The 18,195-nt window shown below is 55.9% G+C and overlaps 7 protein-coding genes across 7 annotated transcripts; 4 read left to right on the top strand and 3 right to left on the bottom strand.

The window, feature by feature from the left end:
* Positions 1-261: 261 nt before the first annotated feature.
* On the top strand, positions 262-871 carry CHGG_04880 (vacuolar ATP synthase subunit F; the record flags this gene model as incomplete). Its single annotated transcript, XM_001224093.1, has 3 exons — positions 262-357; positions 521-658; positions 731-871. 3 exons carry the CDS (start codon positions 262-264, stop codon positions 869-871), a joined length of 375 nt encoding a protein of 124 aa, XP_001224094.1.
* Positions 872-1,335: 464 nt separating this feature from the next.
* Positions 1,336-1,863, bottom strand: CHGG_04879 (uncharacterized protein; the record flags this gene model as incomplete). Its single annotated transcript, XM_001224092.1, has 2 exons — positions 1,336-1,603; positions 1,658-1,863. 2 exons carry the CDS (start codon positions 1,861-1,863, stop codon positions 1,336-1,338), a joined length of 474 nt encoding a protein of 157 aa, XP_001224093.1.
* A 2,706-nt stretch (positions 1,864-4,569) lies between these two features.
* CHGG_04878 (uncharacterized protein) lies at positions 4,570-7,398 on the top strand (the record flags this gene model as incomplete). The annotated part of the gene is made up of 1 exon (XM_001224091.1): positions 4,570-7,398. One exon carries the CDS (start codon positions 4,570-4,572, stop codon positions 7,396-7,398), a length of 2,829 nt encoding a protein of 942 aa, XP_001224092.1.
* Positions 7,399-8,148: 750 nt separating this feature from the next.
* On the top strand, positions 8,149-9,352 carry CHGG_04877 (uncharacterized protein; the record flags this gene model as incomplete). Its single annotated transcript, XM_001224090.1, has 3 exons — positions 8,149-8,187; positions 8,747-8,871; positions 9,151-9,352. 3 exons carry the CDS (start codon positions 8,149-8,151, stop codon positions 9,350-9,352), a joined length of 366 nt encoding a protein of 121 aa, XP_001224091.1.
* Positions 9,353-9,896: 544 nt separating this feature from the next.
* Positions 9,897-12,398, bottom strand: CHGG_04876 (uncharacterized protein; the record flags this gene model as incomplete). Its single annotated transcript, XM_001224089.1, has 4 exons — positions 9,897-10,516; positions 10,667-10,715; positions 10,849-11,767; positions 11,842-12,398. 4 exons carry the CDS (start codon positions 12,396-12,398, stop codon positions 9,897-9,899), a joined length of 2,145 nt encoding a protein of 714 aa, XP_001224090.1.
* A 965-nt stretch (positions 12,399-13,363) lies between these two features.
* On the bottom strand, positions 13,364-14,110 carry CHGG_04875 (uncharacterized protein; the record flags this gene model as incomplete). Its single annotated transcript, XM_001224088.1, has 3 exons — positions 13,364-13,490; positions 13,565-13,891; positions 13,944-14,110. The coding sequence occupies 3 exons, from the start codon at positions 14,108-14,110 to the stop codon at positions 13,364-13,366; spliced, it is 621 nt and encodes a 206-aa protein (XP_001224089.1).
* A 2,007-nt stretch (positions 14,111-16,117) lies between these two features.
* Positions 16,118-18,041, top strand: CHGG_04874 (uncharacterized protein; the record flags this gene model as incomplete). Its single annotated transcript, XM_001224087.1, has 2 exons — positions 16,118-16,653; positions 16,703-18,041. 2 exons carry the CDS (start codon positions 16,118-16,120, stop codon positions 18,039-18,041), a joined length of 1,875 nt encoding a protein of 624 aa, XP_001224088.1.
* Between the last annotated feature and the right edge of the window lie 154 nt (positions 18,042-18,195).

Below are 18,195 nucleotides of genomic sequence, written 5' to 3'. Positions count from 1 at the left end.
CAGCGGGGTCACAGTGGGGCCCCGGCCGACTGTTGGTCCCAGCCCCGAGCGGCGTCACCTCAACGGCTCAGCACGGGACAGAGGACCTAACTTGCGAACCTCCCTACCCAGTAGAATGCTGCACTACACAAGGAAAACCTCCACCACCATTTTTTACGACGGAATAACGACGAACTACTCGGGAGTCACCACGTCGATTCAAGACTCTCGAGTCACTCCTTGTTTCTGAACAGCCAATCGCTTCACTTTGTCGCAGCCGAGATGGCATCGCAAGCAGACTACCGCGACAGGCAGTTCCTAGCTGTGATCGGAGACGAGGCAAGCAACTTAACTTATGCGACACGGCCAGCGCTTGGGGGAATTTGCTAACCGTTGCGTCGGATAATAGGACTCTGTGACCGGACTGCTTCTAGCTGGCATTGGCGTACGTTTAACTACCTACCCGCCCACCTATACCTACTACCTATTAAGCTACCTCCTCTTCCGTTCGCTCGCACCCGACTGACACCCTGCTCGATAGCATGTTACCGCACCGCCAGACAACCAAAAGAACTTCCTCGTAGTAGACGCAAAGACAGACACCGCTTCCATCGAGGCGGCCTTCGAGCGGTTTACAACGGAGAGGAAGGACATTGGGATAGTTTTGATCAACCAACATGTCAGTCATGCCTGTGCCCGCGACCTGTGCCGAGCGACTGGTTAGACAGTTTGCTAAAGAAGTACGCTACAGATTGCCGATAGGATACGGAACCGGGTCGATACCTACACTCAAGCATTCCCCACCATTCTCGAGATCCCAAGCAAAGACCACCCCTACGACCCGGAGAAGGATAGCGTCTTGCGGAGAGTCCGCCGGTTGTTTGGCGAGTGAGGAGCTTGTGGGAATAGAGCAGGGAATTTAGAAATTGGAGGGTTGGCCAGTTATACGTGTGGTACGGAATGATAGACCGATGCAATGTCCATATCGTCTTCAATTATCGCCAGCCTCGGGACTCCGCATGCCTTCAGTATGCTATGAGAAAGATGCAGAACAGAATAAACCAACAAGACTCCTGGTTGACAAACACAAACAAACACTCAAACCCGTCGCGATCATCATCACCATATGTACGCATGTCAAGTACAGTCTTCATCGCCAAATCCTATCACAATTCCCAGGTTGGTAGAACGGCTCATGCAATGATTTAGAGGTCAACCATCCCATCCAACAACCCGGCCGTGAAGTTCACGGTGGCAGTCAAGCAGGTGATGTGCTCGTCATCGGCAGTGTAGACATCGGCCCGGACGGTATACGTGCCCTGTACTTGTTGTCAGTGACCTTGTTCGCCACACCGCTCAATGCCATAGGATAGGGATTTGTACCGGAGGGATCGCCTTGGGCATGTCGACCGCCTTGGTGATTTTGAGTTTGCCTGGCTTGATGGGGCACTCGAGATCCACGTTCCCTAGCTGTTCGCATAGGTCGGCTGTCGTCTTGAGCAGTTGAATGTAGCCATATTTGACCACGATGAGCACATAGGCGCCAAGTTTCGATCGTTTTCTGCGCCGTGCCGCTGGCGGTGATGATGAGGCTCTTGCCGCTGCGAAAGAAGAAGAAACAAGCCTTAGTTAGCCGCAGGCCAGCTGAACAACACTAAACCATCTCGAAGTGACCTACGGTAGAGGTGGGTTCGGTGACAAGTCAACCTTGTCAATCGTAAGAAGATCATGATCGCGGTCCGCATCGCAGAATTCGAGCGGGCTTTCGCCGGGAACCCTGAGGTCATCGCCGTCGCGCTTAACGAGGCTCTGGCCTCCGGTGCGGAAGACGTTGCGGGCGGCGGCGCTCACCGCGAGAGCAAGGATAATTGGGGAGAACCTCATGTTGACGGCTTATTGGTGGGTTTGCGGGGGGATCGTGAAGGATGCGCTCCTCTCGCTAGAACAAGGACAAGAAAGCAGGCTTGTTATTGTCTGGTGAAAAGAAGCGGGTTCAATGTTCGACGAATTTAAAGAGCTGTTGATGATGGCCGACGACGACGATGGCGAAACACCGACAGCGGATCGAAGCACGAGGCGGCACAAGGCGGCAGCGCTGACTGGTTGGCCTCCAAGCACTGACATTGGCCGGCAGCTCCCAACCGCACGTCATGGCGAGGCAGGCTGGCCCTGATTTGCTGGAGCCGGCTGCGCTTGACTTGATCCGACTTATCATGTGAGCCGAAGTGGGCCTGTTTGTCAAGACTCAGCCAACCATGACTGCTGAGGCCACAGCCGAAACAAGGGTCTCAGTTACCTCCCTCAGGTGCCTCAACACCACGCAGCTCCGGGTCTGGGATTTGTTTATTCTGCTTCCCGAAGTAACAATCCAGCGATGACAAGTAACTAAAATATGGCAGTCATTCTCCTGATGTTTTTCCCCGAGAGACTCAGAAGACGAGCCGCTGGGCTCCGACGCGGGCATCGCTTTCAGAATGTGACTTTCATACAGCAGCGGATATTTGCGCCCACTGGGCCTGCAGCGCCAATGAAGCCGAGAGCGAAGTGTGAAGCGTTGGGGTGACTTCAGCACAAGCCGAGTCGCGGCCAGAGCTCAGTGAAGTGACGTCAAACCTCCATTGTCGAGTTATTAGGACAGCCGATCGAGAAACCAATAAACACCACCTCTCTGACGCGGCTACTCGCAGTTGAATGCTGACTCTTTCACCTCAGGTACCCAAGAGATCGAGGTCCTCCATGTCCCTTCGTCGTCCCGTTGTCGGGACAGATCCGGAACCAGGATTCGGTTTTCAATGACTTCCATCGATCCAACGATCCAACGCAGTCAGACGCGAGTTTCAGCGAGTCGCTGCCCAGTCGCCGACCAGTAACAGTTGATACTGACACTGTGCATCCGCAGAGCCCCCGCCTTCCTGCCTCCGCCTTCTGGGTTTTTCTTCTGCTCGCTGCGGGCCGCCGAAGAAGCCGCAGCCATCCACCTCGGTTCAAAGAATACATAGTACCAAATCTCTCTTTTCACAGTTTCTATTCTCGCTGGCTTTCTCTACCCAATCATCCCACCAATATTCTCGCTCGAACAGTTTTGCTTCGCCCTGCCTTTTTCTTTCACCCGTTAGCACAGAAATGATATTTCCCATCAAATCTGTGATTCGACCCACTTTCCTGTTCCCGGTTTGGGTCGAAAGTATTCCGACGATTTCCTGGTTTGCAGTTCTTCTATCTTGCCGTTGACGATATCGTATCCGGGCGTGCAAGACAGCGACTGGTGACAGTCAATCCGCGGGCTCTCCTCTCTTCAACCTCGCTCGGCTACCCGTTGCTCCGCTTCGTTTTGGTTTTACCAAGTAAATCCGGGCAGACTGCGCGGCGCGCCCCAACCAACCTCCGTACAATCTCACCCGCCATCGACCAATCAAGGATGAGCTTCGCGACCACAGTTACCCACCGCCCTTGCTCCCTGCTCCGTTCTGAGCCTAGTGCCTCAGGCTGCACTGCATCCAACCTGCCTCCACAGTGGAACACCCTGGGCGGCCTGGGTACGACTTTCCCAAGGCCGCCCGCCACGCCCCAGCGAGCAGTTCCCGGATGCTCATCAATTTTCTTTCCCTGGCGCTTGCGCTACCAGTGTAGGCTCGCTGGAACTGAAGGAAGCCGCGGCGCAAAAGTGAGCCCACCCGCCTTCTGGTTCCCTTCCCTCCCAAGACCGAGAGCCACCATGTTTTGCAGTACAAAGCTGTTTCTGATTGGCCGGTGCTTGCACATTCCCCGTTTCCCTCAGAGCAGCACGATCCTGGGCGGGCAATCCCCCAAGTCGCAGCAGCCCGCCCTTCCGCTCTCACACTCTAGTTATCGCATGGGGGGGGGGGGGGGGCTGCACTGAGAATGCTGCCAATGCGTTGCGCTGCACCCCGTCTAGTCTACCCATGTGGGCCCCCCTCTCTCTTTGGCACTTTCCACTCTGGCCCTCCCTCTCCTTCAAACTCTTGCCTTTCTTTATCCAATCCCCAATTTTTCGCGTCACCCAATTCGTCCCTCGACGGTCGACATTTCCGGAGTCCAAGACCGGATTGCAATCCTGCACTCGGCGACTCGATTTCCTCGATTCGAGTTCCTTTGTCCTCGAGGCGCATCACCTCTCCCCGTCCCGTCCATTGTGTACCTCCCGTCTCGAGACTGCCGCCACGGTCGCCACACTCGACCACAAGACAACACCACTTTCTACTTTCTCACTTGCACTCGACACCTGACAGCCTGGGAAAGATTGCTTAAGAATCAAGACGACCCGTCATCGCTCTTTCGCTGGCTCCATCTTCATCGCGACACCGCACAACAACGTAACCGTCACACGCCGACCGAGCCGACGAACCCGCCGACACGAGCAGCATTGCTGCGGCCGGGTGCGCCGACGCAAGTAGCACAATCTGACCGACCCGCGGATGACACTCCTGCTGTCTCTGCCGGTCCCCCCAACGCACACCGTTCGATCTCAATCGCGTCGAGACGCGCGACAAGCATGCCCTTCCAACCGGAGAGATAAACCATTCGCACAATCCCTCCGACGTTTGGCCGTCGCGAGGCTTTTTCAAGAGTATGACAGACAAGTTACCACCGCTGTCGACGCCGATCGCGCTTCCGAGTCAGCCCACCTTCTCCCTTCCGAGTGCCGTCCCGAGTCGAGACGCCCCTCGGAAGCAAGAGACAGTAGAGGAGGAGCCGTACACCATCAAGTGTATCTGCGACTTTGCTGACGATGACGGAAATACGATCTACTGCGAGACGTGCGATACATGGCAGCACATCGAGTGCTACTACCCCAACAATATCGATGATGCCCTTAGTCCGAACTTTGCACATTCCTGCGTCGAGTGCGAACCCCGGACCCTGGATCGTCAACAGGCGATCGACCGCCAAAGGGCGAGGACCGCTGTACCGGTCGTAGAAGCGGCGGCTGACAAAAAACCAAAACGGCCGCCGTCGAAGAGCCACAAGAAGAAGCCGAAACCCACAGAGCTCCAGATCAATGGCACACACAATGGGGCGCTCGACAGCACGAAGCATACCAGTCCCCAGGACAACCCTCATCTCGCGAAGAAGACCAAGAGCTCGCACAAGTCGAGCCAGTCCGTCAGCTCCCAGGCACCGAAGCGCAGCCCCTCTCACGGGAACGCGAAACCGACCCAGAACCATCCCTTGAGCCCCGCGACAACTCCACCCGATCTTCCAGACGATTTCGAACTCCACAACTACTCGTCCGGATTCTTGTCGCTGTACAACGACCAGGCTTTCCAAATCGTTAACACCAACTCCTTCGCCGGTTTGGAAATATCGAATACCATGTCGGCCTGGCTGCGCGACCAGGAAAAGATGAAGTTCGAGACAGGCTGTTCCTACAATGATGTCTTTCAAACACTCCCCTCCAATATGGACTCAATAAAGGTCATACCCGACATTGAGCGGAACAAGAAATCCATTACCCCCAATACCGTCGTCCAGTGGCCGTGTCTCAAAGCACCTTCGACAATTGATAAGGATGTCCCGCTCATGGAAGTCAATGGTCAAATTGGCTTTCAAAAAGATTACTGCGCCGACCCCGAGAATCGCTGGGCCGAGTTGACCGTGCCGCTCCCATTCGTCTTGTTCCACCCGTCGCTCCCGCTCTACATCGACACTAGGAGGGAGGGATCTGAGGCTCGGTTCGTTCGACGGAGCTGCAGGCCGAACGCGGTCATCGAGACATACCTTTCGGCCGGGAGCGAATATCGTTTTTGGCTGGTGAGCGACCGGCAGATTGAGGCGAAAGAACAGGTCACAATCCCCTGGAATCCCGGGTTCCCGGCAGCAGAGAAAGCCCGCGTCCTCCAGATGCTCGGGCTCGGCGACGACGTGACAGGGGTTCATGCCGAACAGGTTGTCACCGAAGCCGACTATCAGAAATACGCCGGCTGGGTTCACCTCATTCTTTCTGAACACGGGGGTTGCGCTTGCAATCTTGGTGCGGAATGTGCGTTTGCGCGTTTCCACAGGAACTACCTCGCCACTGCCCAGTCGCGTCCAAACCCACCGAGAGCCAAGAAGCGCAAACCCAAAGCACAGCACGCCATCTCCCCCACAAGTACGGGTCATGCCACCAACAGCCGGGCGGCCAGCGAAGGCCATCTTGAAGACATTGCCGAGAATGGCCGGAGGTCCGTGTCCAGTTCGCGGAGCAAGCCGCCAAGTCGAGACATGACTCCGTCGGCGCGCCAGGGCTCATTCGACACGCTGGGTATACTGACAGAACCTACGGACCGCGATAAGCGGAAAGTGGCAATGGTTGAAGACTCGTTCCGCAGGATGGAGCAGCAGCAGCAGCAGCAGCAACAACAGCCACCTCGCAAGAGGAAGCGGGTCTCCGATGGGACTAGCTCCTCTCATACAAAGACATCGAAGCCCAGATCCGCAACCCACACGCCCAACCTCCCTTCCGGGTTCCCGGAACGCGGCTATGTTGATGCCGGGACCGGGACGTCGAGGAGCAAGTCTGGTTCACCCAGCGGCGTTAGCCCCACCCACGTTGGCCATCCCGGCAACAGCCTACCATCTGGGAACGCATCGGCGCCTGTTCGCTCTCGTCCCAGTTCGGCTGTGCCACGTCCACAATATTGTGATGCTGCAGTACAAACAGACTTCCCCGAGGCCAGCGACACGGCGACTCCGAAACGGCGGGTGGGCTCTTGTTTAAGGAAACGGATGTTAGAGAACTGGCGCCATGTCCGCCTTGAGGAGGAAGAGCGCGCCAAACGCCGCGCCATGGAGCGGCCGCCATCTGCCATGAGCGTAGAGAGCCATGGCGACCGGGATACCCTCCTATCATCGCCGGCTTCGGCCAAAGAAGCGGAAAAGGGGCCAGGCGGCGATGTTCCGACAGGCGGACTAAAAGACCACCCAATGCCTGATGCTCGGCCGTCGTCCCCGTTGCACACGATCGCCGCGGCGCAGCCCCCGACAAACAGCCCTGTCAACAACAAGTCGCCTGACCCCCGAGTAGAACCGCCTCCTGTGCCGGCTTTTCAAAGTCCCGCTTCGGCTGCTTCCCCATCCTCAACACCCGTCTCCGCTGGACCCCGAGCGGCCCAGTCGCCGTTCTCCGCTACGGGCCTCACGAGTCCGTTTCCTCCACTGCCGATCAATAGTGCTACGGCAACCCCAAGTCCTGTCAAGAAGAAGCTCACATTCAACGACTACAAGAGCAGGATGAGCAGAGCTGCCGGCGCTCGGCCGTCGATAGGAACAACATTATTGAAACCCCTGTCGAATGCGGACGAGCCCAAGTCCGCCACGAGCACGGATGGTGGCGCATTGACTAGCTCGCCAACATCCGAAAAGCCTTCCGAACCGGCGGCGACGACCGTTGAGACGACAAAAAAGACGTCGACATGAATGGCGCATGTTCGACAAAGTATATATATAAAGGGACGGCCAACGCTATCAAAGCACGCGGGTTCCTCCTGCCTTGACCTTTCTCATAACCCCAGCTGGCTACGGCATGGGACACGGTGACCAACACTGCCTTCCTTTTCTCATCTCTTCTCTCTTTCCAAAAGGATGGGCGGCGATATCGTTTTTAATTCGAATTGGGATGCGGTCGGCGTTGACGGAGGCCTGGTCGGGAATGACGTAAAGGCGGTCTGGGAACGGGGGATGGGGAATGGGGTAGCGAAATGGCGGGTTTCTTTTGCTACGGCAGGCACAGTTTTTTAGTTATCGTTAGGTTTGGCTTTGGTCGGGCTTGGGGTTGGGAGTTTTCTTTCGAGGCTGCGGTTGGGTGCCCGGAGTGAGCGGGTTTTTTTGATGGGTTTTTTACCCCCGGCTTTTGATTGCTTGTCAGGTTGATGTGGGATATGAGGTGTGTGGAAGATGAATTGCGCCAGGCACAACGGTTCCTAGCCAGATGCTCGTTTTCTTTCTCACCACCCGGCATTTCGAAGAGTTCGCCTCCCCCCACGCTCTGTTCTGATGGATGCTTCAGGGGCTGGACGACAACAGACAGACAGACAGACAGATGCAGACAGGCCCATTTTGGAGTCTATCTCCCTCTCTCTGAGAAGAGGCAGAAAAGATACAGCCCCAAGCAGGGTGCTTTTTATTTCCCAGTGCAGCATCAGGCATTCGGTGTGCGTCATCTTCCACATGGTCAGGATCATCAGCGGCGGTCTGCTGGGCTTGGGTGTACGATCCCGCAGGCCGACGATGGATAGATGGGTGGGTGTCTCCGTGAGCAGTTGACAGAAAAGCTGGATCGTGTTGAGCACGACGCTCTCTTGGCTGCTGGCTGGAGGGTCAAATGACAGTTTGCGCGACTCAGCGACGGCTAGATTGCCGAGTCAACTACGCACTAACATGAATATATATCGGACGACGAGCGGGGCAAGACGGTAATGGCCCTTGCTCACAACACTAGTACATGGTATGGTGACGTTGACGCTGGCGAGTGGTGAGCCTTCCCCGCGTCCGCCTGACGGCATCGTTTTTTCAGCGCACTCCCCTCTGTTGCTAGGTTCCGAAGCGTATCATTACTGGCAACAGTCCGCTTAACAGTCGAGTAGCAGCCCATTATTTTCTTCCATCACAGCCACGCTCCTAATCTCGGCCACTGTCTGGGGGATCTCGAATGCCAAAATCCGAAACATTCTTGCTCGCCTCCTACCACCACCTCAACCACTACTACCACCTTAAAAGTTGCTACTTTGGATATTGCTACCACAGCTATAGTACCCTATAACTATAGTATAACAACTACGGCCTCGCTATGGAGCAACCCCAATCCGGCCAATATGACATTCGAGGCTCCGTTGTGGTCTGGGTCACCGGGGGTCTCCTGATAACCGCAATCGTCCTGATCGCCGTCAGAACGTAGGTCGTTGAATGAAGCTATCAAGTCTGGTCTGGTCGATTTTTAACACTCAATCCTATTCGAAAGCTATACCTCGCGGAGGATGAAGGCTGCCAGGGCCAACATCAACCCCCCGACCGTACCATCTCAGACGTACAGCCATCTGCGAGCCGATGTTGGCAGTGCAAGGAGGCTAGCAGACGCATGGCATGTGACCCTCAACGCCGACCTATCTCCTGTTCTTCCCAAATATATACCAGGCTGATGACATCGCTAATACCTTCTTGAACTCGTCGTAGCTTCATCTGCCTGGACGGCTTCGAGGACGAGAGCCTGGTTTCCTCGTTGCCGTGCTACCATGTGTTTCACGCCGTATGTATCAGGAACTGGTTCCAAACTAGGCGCGATACCTGCCCGTTATGCAAAGCACGCGTTCCAAGTGGTAGTCAGGTGGAAACGGTTCTTCCGACGCAGCCGCAGCGGGCTGTGTTACCGGCTTGATTTGATGATTGTTGGGTTATGGGAGCATGAGGGAGTTGGGATATGTGCTAAGGTGGCGACTTGGGAGGGCATATACTGGTGATAATACGACATACATAATCATGGTCCTGGTCTAGAGGAGACACGGCCCATAGATAAGTAGTTATTTAGCCTATAATGTCTAATGACATGTACCCACGGTCGCGAGTCATAATAAGGCATGCAACGGAGGCTCCTAGCTCTAGTTCGCGACAAAAGCATCTCCCTTTCGGGAGTCGATCTGGTAGGGAAATGTAGAAAAGACCTCCAGCCAGAGCACATAGGTTTCCATTATTCCATGTCTCGGTCTGTTGGAGTTCAGATGTAAGATCTATAAAAACTTATTCAACTTCTCAACTGCCTCATAGTATAAACCTTTATCTATAAACGACCGACTCGGAGTAAAAGGTATCAAAACTTGATTAACAACTAACAAACAGCCAAGTATCTCCAACAAACCTCTGTATACACATGCCGCGACTATGAGCGACACATCCTCTCCACTCCTCCCCATGCCCGCGAGGTCCTACCAAGTGAAACTCTCCTCAATCAACCGCACCACCACCCCGCGCCGCCCCAACCTCGCCACCGCAACCCTAACCTCGTCAGCCATAGCCGCGGGCCCGCACACCACCACCGTCGTACCCATCCCCGCCGCCACCGCCACACCACGGCCCTCACCCGACGGCAGCAGTTCCCGCTCCAGCAACGCACCGATATCGAACCGCCTCCCCGCCGAGATAGTCACCTCAGCACCGCCCCACATCTCCGTCGTCGTCGTTGCCGTCGTCGCTGCCATTTCGACGCTCCCCACCCCTCCCCCCTTCTCACCCCGCCCGGCATCAAACCCATCCCCCTTTCCGTCAAACCCACCCCCCTTACCACCACCACCACCACCCACCCCAACAGCAACAGCAGCAGCAACACCCCCCACACCAGCACCAACCACCCCCCTAACCGCACGCACCAACGCCCCGCTCTCGGCCCGCATCCCCCAAAACAGCTTCACCTTCCCCCCGGCCCTGGGCCTGCTATCACCCCCCTTAGAAGAAGTAGGACTGGTCGGCAGGAAACGTAGCACCCCTGTGACACCCACGCCGCCGGCGATGCAGAGGAGGTTGGGGTGGGTGAGGGAGGTGGTTGGGGCTGTGGGGTGGGAGGCGTAGGAGGTTTCGAGGGAGGGTGGTGATTCCGGTGTGGTTTGGGGGGGGTAGGTTGGGGGTGTGGTGGAGGAGGTGGTGGGTGAGGCCGTGGTGCCGGCGGATGAAGAGCGTTAGGCCGGGGGGGTTGTTGTACGTGTGGTTGTGGGGGGGTGGTGTTGCTGCTGCTGCTGTTGTTGTTGTTGCTGGGGGAGGGAGGGATGTGGTGAGTATTTTGGAGTCGGATTGGGGAGTTGTTGGACTGCTGCTATGAATGCTGCTGGTGCTGCTGATGGCGGTGGTGGGTTCCTGGGAGGGGGCTGGAGATGCGGCACACACGGCGGCCACGGAAAAGGGGTGGTTTTCCCAGACCCGCCATGTCAGTGTTGGGAAGTACAGGTACGCATGGCCCTCGCCTTCGACCCCGGGGATATCCACTTGTAGGTAATCCTCGTCAATGACAGTGACAAAAGCTCGTTTGACGCCGTTCCGCGCCAGCCTTAGAGGCCGAGCCAAGAAACGGTCAAACAGCCAAAAGGCAAAGCTAATCCAAACCCAAGTCTGGTACCCCCATTGCCACTCGTACCGGTAGTAGATGTGCAGCATGCAGCCGATCATGGCCAGGACGGCGAGGACCACGTGGGTGGCGAGGAAGACCTCGTACAGCTTCCTGCGCAGCGGGAGGACAGACAGCGGCATGAGCAGCGCCAGGGCCAGCGTGCCTACAATGCCCCAGATCCAGTAGTCCAGCTTGCTCTGCTCTGCGTGGGCGCCCTCGCCGGCCAGGGGGTCGAGGTAGTACTGTAGATAGATGGCCGAGTGCAAGCAGGCCTGCAACATGCAGATGACGGAGATCCAGCGGTGGACGAGGAGGAAGGTGGAGTGAGACCAATTCGTAACGAACAGCAGCACATTGTTGCGGCTGGAGAAGAGCACGGCGAGGGCGAGGTTGACAAAGCTGAAGACTCCCACGCGGTTGCTGATGTATACGACGAGCTGCCGCTCCACGGTCGGGTACCAGGACATTGGGTCCCGTACTTCGTAGCCCACCGAGGAGACGATGATGTTGATAATCCAGATGTAGGCGATGAAGAGCCCCTGACCTCTCGTCGGCACAAAACCGAATCCTAGGACCGGGGCTGAGTGGTGGTTTCCAAATAAAGGAGGGTCGATGAAGGTGGCGTAGAATTTAGACACCACGACCGGATTCAGGGGTAGGAAGCGGAACCAAGAAAACACAATGGGGATGCCGACGCAGCTAACAAAGAGGACGAGTCTAGCGCAATTGTTAGAATTTCGTGAGTACTCGGTAGTAAATCCTGTGAAACCAACCCAAATGTTGAGGCCCTGATCTCCATCCTCTCAAACGCCTCGTCACCATTGAACTTGCCCAGCCAGGCCTCCTCGTCAACCAGGGAGGTTGTGTTCAGCGTGGCGTCGGAGGCTAGAATAGAGGTCGGCGGCGCCTGTGCTACGCGGGAGAGTGCGACTTGGTACGAGTATGCCGGCGCAGGCTGGACAGCCTTGCGGCCAACAATGTCCATCTCCCAGACCCTCTCCAGTGTGGAGTTGCTCGCCCCGGGACAGTGGGTGTAGAAACACCAGGCCAAGGTCTGGAGAAACGGATCACTCGTGGCTTTGCACTCGGGGGTTACCGAGCTCATGTGCATCCCGCCCATGTCCATGCCGTCCGTGTGCTCGTGGGCGCAGTCGAGGTTCCAGCTGTTCGCCATGTCGATGCACGCGTAGGCGCACGGCGGGTCGTACATGACAATGCCATAGCCAATGACTCCATAGCGCTCTCTCCCTGACGTGACGTGAGCTTGGGTAGAAGTAATGAATAAGGAGGCGACAGTGCCCAAGGCCAGCAAAGCAGTAAGTTGCCGCATATTGGGCAGTTTGAGTAGGACTTGTGACAGACTCGTCCCGGCTTCAGGATTGGCCCCCAACAAGAGCTACATGAGTGACGACCGCGGACTGACGATCTTACTTGAGCCTTCACGGCCCCGGCCAGCCACCACGCCGAGGCAGCTCACCCGGGACGGAGCGCGGGTTTGAGCAAGTTATTTTAAATAAACAACGGCAGATACGGCTCCGGTCTTGTGGGGTTGGGAGCCCGAATGTAACCTACATCCATGCCATTCTGGTTCATGAGACGGCGATATTGGATCGCCAAGGGTCCGGAACAATAGAATGAGGTAGAGCTACAGATCCAATATGAAACGGAGAAGTCCTTGACGCTGGGCTACTTCATCAAAACTCTAGGTAGGCAAGCTATCACAAAAGCTGATCGGGTACCCTCTTGTCAAAGGGCGGCGAACAAATGCTCGAAAAGAGTGGTAGTGATGCCACCACAGTCATTCTTTTTTTTTTTTTTTTTTTTTTTTTTTTTTCTGATCTCTATTTGTTACTCTCCTCTATTCTTCGCCCATTTCCCCCATCTCGTTTTTTTATATTAATTTTGTTTTCTTCTATAATCCGATAATAATAATTACTACCTTACTCTGATATGATGTTGCCAATATATCTCAATTGCAAACCTAAATCCCGCCCGAACCATTAACTATCGATCTATTCTTTGTATAAATAAACATAGAGTCCTTCCAACACGATACTGTCACTGGACTTGCGTGTTGTGAATAAAAGTCAATACGTCTGCCCTAACTCTACAAAATCAAACAGGTCCTTTGCTCCTTGGTATTAGCCGGCATTACATATGTCCTGGACCTAGATACCTTCCACATGTTGCTAGTTTCTTCGAAATTCATATCTAATTACTCCTTCAGACCAAAGACCAAAGCACAACTTAAGCCCGAGCTCCAATGTCATCCACAACAAACCCCCAAATAGACCCTCAACATTGATGCCACGGACCCCCTGCGCTATTTTCAATCGTGCCACCGAGCAGGAACATGCCGAGGAAAACTCCGCTCAGCACCGAGATGAAGTAGCCCGTGTTCATGGTCATTACCGCTATCATCCTGTAGTCTTGTCAGTCAATATTCAGCACAATCCCCCCTTAAACTGGGAAATACCATCTTCATGAGGGACTTACAAAAAGTATCCCAAACACACAAACACAACCTCACAGCCCGCCCTCCACAACCGCCACCCCAGCGCCGCACCACCCCACCACCGCCTCACCCCTTCCGCATCACCAGCAGCAGCACCATCCCTCTCATCACCCTCCAACCCAGACAACACCATTTCCGGTCCCAGGTCCTCCCTCTCCCCACAAACCTTCTCCTTCCCCTCCCCCGCCAACAACCCCCCCCCATCATGATTCCTCGACCGACCGCGACCATGCCGCCCCCGCCCCCGCCCCCATCCACCTCCTCTCAAACCACGCCCACCCAGTCCCACCCTAGCATCCAGGACGGGCCTGACAGCGACGAGGACGCGCGTGACAGTCGCGAGGAAGATGAGAAACACACATGTTGCTGCATACGCTGCTGTGCTGCGAGGCGTCCACCAGTCCCAGAAGAGGGGCGTGGTGGTGTGAGGGGGAGAAGGTCATGGCCATGGGGGACGGGGTCATGTGGGTTGAGGGGTTGGTTGTGGGTGGTGGTGGGGGCATGGGTGTGGTGAAAGTGGTGGTCATGGTGGGGGTTGTGTTGGTGTGTTCCCTGGTGGTGGTGGTGGTGGTGGTTGTCGTCGTGAGGTGTGAGTTTGTTGGTTTGGTTGGTTGTTGGTCCGGGGAATAGGGGTAGATATTTTAGACGCGGGGAGATAAGACAATTTAGTTGGGCATTGTTGATTGAAAAGAGGTGAAGGAAAGTCATGGCACAAACAGTGTAAGACGTGATCCGGGGGCGAGGACCTTGATGGAGGCGGTGGTGGCTGGAGAGCAGGTTTGAGCAGAATAGTGATCCATCAGCCCCTGAGCCCCCCGTTGTCATCCAGACCCAACATCCGACTTCGATCGGTTACAATTGCTTTCTCCACTTATGACCTCGGATCCAAGGCCCTAACAAAGAGCTGACGGACGGCTGCATGATAATATGCGCAGAGCCGCTGTGTTGCTCATGGTTGGGGGGAATGGTATTGAATCAGACGAGTAAATAACCCGCCACCCTCTGGCCAAAAAAAACCAAACTCAAAAGGGGAGGAAGAAATTAAGAAAAGAGAAAGAAAAAGAGAAAGAAAAAGAGAAAGAAAAAGAGAAAGAAAAAGAGAAAGAAAAAGAGAAAGAAAAAGAGAAAGAAAAAGAGAAAGAAAAAGAGAAAGAAAAAGAGAAAGAAAAAGAGAAAGAAAAAGAGAAAGAAAAAGACGATATCAAGATCTCTAACTAGGAGATTATTTTCACCAAGATCTTGTAAAACTCAATGTAAAAATCAAACGGATACCGTTAAATGGTATATCCTAGACAGTCCTCACCGCCTGCTCGCAAGATACAGCAGAGACTTAGCTCGAGGAGGGGCAACAGGGGCCGACCGCGAACCTTGGGACCTCAAGGGCCTACGGCGGTGGAGAGAGCCGCGGGCACTGTCATGCGCTGGACGAGGGGAACCGTTGATACGAACAGGGTAGTAGAAGAGGCTTGTAAAGCCAGGTGGTTAAAGGAACGGGACGGCAGGGCAATCGCCAGGCCGGCGGACGACTTTGACCATCAGCGGGAGACGCTATTTCGGAACGAAACCCTAAGAAGGCACGACGGTCTCAACAAGGCGAAGAGCTCACTGCTGATTCAAATCCGGACGGGAGCAATAGGCCTACGGGACTTCTTGTTTACACGGGGAGTCCCGGAGGTTCTGACTCCTGCCTGCGAGTGTGGCGAGGGACGAGAGACTGCCGAACACCTGGTAGTGTGGTGTTTGGCCCCACCGTTGACTAGAAGATGGGAGAGATCTGGAATTCGGACACGACGGGACTTTTACTCTGTTCCCCCGAGGCTTCAATCCCCCGACTGCACGGCTCGCGAGGAGAGTTCTCGACTGGCTGATGGACTCGGGGAAGCTGCCCGATGTACAAACTTAGCCCAGGAGGCTCGAGCTTGAAGCCGGCGGCCTGAAAGCGCCCCCGTTCGGAGGCCCAGGAGGCCTCCTCTCTTTGTATATGTGGGCTCACTAAAACGCATCGCTCCTTGATTGTTGGTATGGGTTTTTCACCCGGCCCGGGAGGGCACGGTTTTCCTGTACACTAAATAGCAGAGGGTCCGGCACGCCCTAGGGCATAGCGGAGTATGAATAATAATATATCCTAGACAGCAAGGGGATACAATTACTACTATTTATAAGTAGGGTACGGCGAGGACACGCGGCGGCCCCCCTTGCGAAAGAGACTTCCCAGGACCCAGCACCTGGCGCCCCAAGAAGGAATGGCGCCACTGTACAAAGCAAGGAGGACTGCTTGGTTCAATCCGTGGGCCCCCAAGATCCAAACATGGTGATGGGTTGTTAGTATGAGCGAGTTTTCATTGGCCACAAGTGCCAGCGGTCAAAGTACTACCAGGTTTCTCCGCTGCATGCCGCTCCATTGCTCCGGGCCTGGAGTCGACAAGCTTCCGCCCTTGAAGGTTACTTGAATCTTGCCAGTCCCTCTTCTTCCCCATGTCCCGGTTTTCCATGTCGGCCCGTATTCCGTCCTTCATCTTCAAATCCTAGACACTATGGGCGTTGTTGGACTTGTCATCTTTTGGGCGAATGCATTCGTGGCCTCCACCTACGGTAGCTATGTCCAGACACAAGCCCTCACCGGCTACGGCTACTACCCATATGATCCCCTGTGCGGAGCAGCATGCCTCCGCTCTTTCCAGAGCTACACTCTAGGGTGTACGGAGATGAGCGGCGGCGGCGACACGATGGTGGGTATGATGCCGACGTCCCCAGAGTGCTACGGGAAGGACACGCCCTACCTGACCTCGGTGGCTTACTGCATGAGCACCAAATGTTCCCAGCCGGACATCACGTTCTCGAAGCTGCAGTTGTTTTGGGAGGAGCAGATCACCGGCCACCCCGATATCCCCCCCAAGTGGACCTACGAGCAGGCTCTTGCCCACGCCGACACCTCGCCGCCCATGTATCAGCTCACTAGCAATGACACGAGTCTCAACACCACCTCCATCGTCAACCCCATGACTTATCTTACCCAATGGAATGTTCTTTCTGCCGTCTACCGAGAGTCAGCCTTGGAGTCGGCATACAGGTACGGCCATCGGGACATACTAGTACTAAGATCTTTTACTAAACCGGAGAGATAGTATTGCCATTATCGTCCTCGCGGTCGGCTTCCCGATCGCACTTACATGCCTCAGTTACTTCCCCTTTGTGCCTACCATCCTGGACAAGGTCAGGCCGTACCTCGTCTGGCCGAGCACTATTGGCACTTATCAGGTCCAGCCTCTGCCCTACTTACTGGGCAACGCCCCGACAGTCGGTCAAGGCATCTACATCGCTGTCTTCCTCATCGTCAACGTCATCCTCTCCGCAATCGAGTACGAGCCTCGACAGCCTAGTGCTTGGTTCGACACCCAGCGGCGGGAGGTGATGGCCTACATCCTCTACCGCTGCGGCGCCTTCGCCTTTGCCCTCTTTCCCGTCGTCATTCTGTTCTCGTCGAGAAACAACGTCCTTCTCTGGCTGACCAACTGGTCTCACTCCACCTACCTCCTACTACACCGCTGGGTTGGCCGTCTGTTCGCCCTCTATGCCATCCTCCACTCCATTCTCGGCCTGATGGTCTACGCCGACGAGCAACATACCGTGTGGTGGATCTGGGGCGCCGTCGCAACCGTAGCGTCCGTCATTCTCGCCGTCGGGAGCGGCCTGTACGTGCGCAAAGCCCACTACGAGCTGTTCCTGATCTCGCACATCCTGCTGACCGTCTTTACCCTCGTCGGATGCTGGTACCACCTGATCGGCTGGTACAACTCGATGGGGCTGAACTGGCCCGAGCACCACGCCGGAGGTTTCGAAGTCTGGCTCTACTTCACCTGCGCGCTGTGGTTCTTTGACCGGCTCGCCCGCGTCTTCCGCGTCCTGCAGTTCGGCATCCGCCGCGCCCGTGTCACCCAGCTCTGCGACGGCATTCTGCGCGTCGACATCCCGGGGGTGCGCATGAGCGCGCAGCCAGGCACGCACGTTTATGTGTATTTCCCCACGGTGCTCCCTCTCCGGCCGTGGGAGAACCACCCCTTTTCCGTCATCCCCACCGCCATGCTCAACCCACCCTTGCACCTGACAACCTCTCAACCCGACTCCCTCCACAACGCCCCCAGCACCAACGACGACAACAACAACAACCACAACAACCACGATCTAGAAGCCCAAAAACCCGCCGCCGCCACCACTACCACCGCCCCCAAAACCACCACCCCCAACCCAGAACCAAGCATAACCCTCCTAATCCGCACCTCCCCCCCCAACACCACCGGCAGCCTAACCACCCACCTCCACCCCACCCTCCTCGACGGGCCCTACCACTCCACGCCCCACACCCCAACCTTCCCCCTCACCGACCGCATCCTCCTCATCGCCGGCGGCATCGGCATCACCAGCCTGCTGCCCTGGGCTCTCTACTACGAGCCCCCTTAGACATGACAACGTCAGCATCAAACTCGCCTGGAGCGTGCGCGCCCGCCCAGGCGGGGCTGGTCGACTCGCTGAGGGGGGTGGTGGGGGGAGAGCCCGGATGGGGTTGGGGGGGTTGGAGAAGGGAGGTGAGAGTGGGGGGGAGGTTGGATGTGTG

Source organism: Chaetomium globosum, genomic scaffold (genome assembly GCF_000143365.1).
Source record: "Chaetomium globosum CBS 148.51 scaffold_4 genomic scaffold, whole genome shotgun sequence".
Taxonomy (NCBI): Eukaryota; Fungi; Ascomycota; class Sordariomycetes; order Sordariales; family Chaetomiaceae; genus Chaetomium; species Chaetomium globosum.
This window is presented reverse-complemented; position numbering and strand designations above follow the sequence as displayed.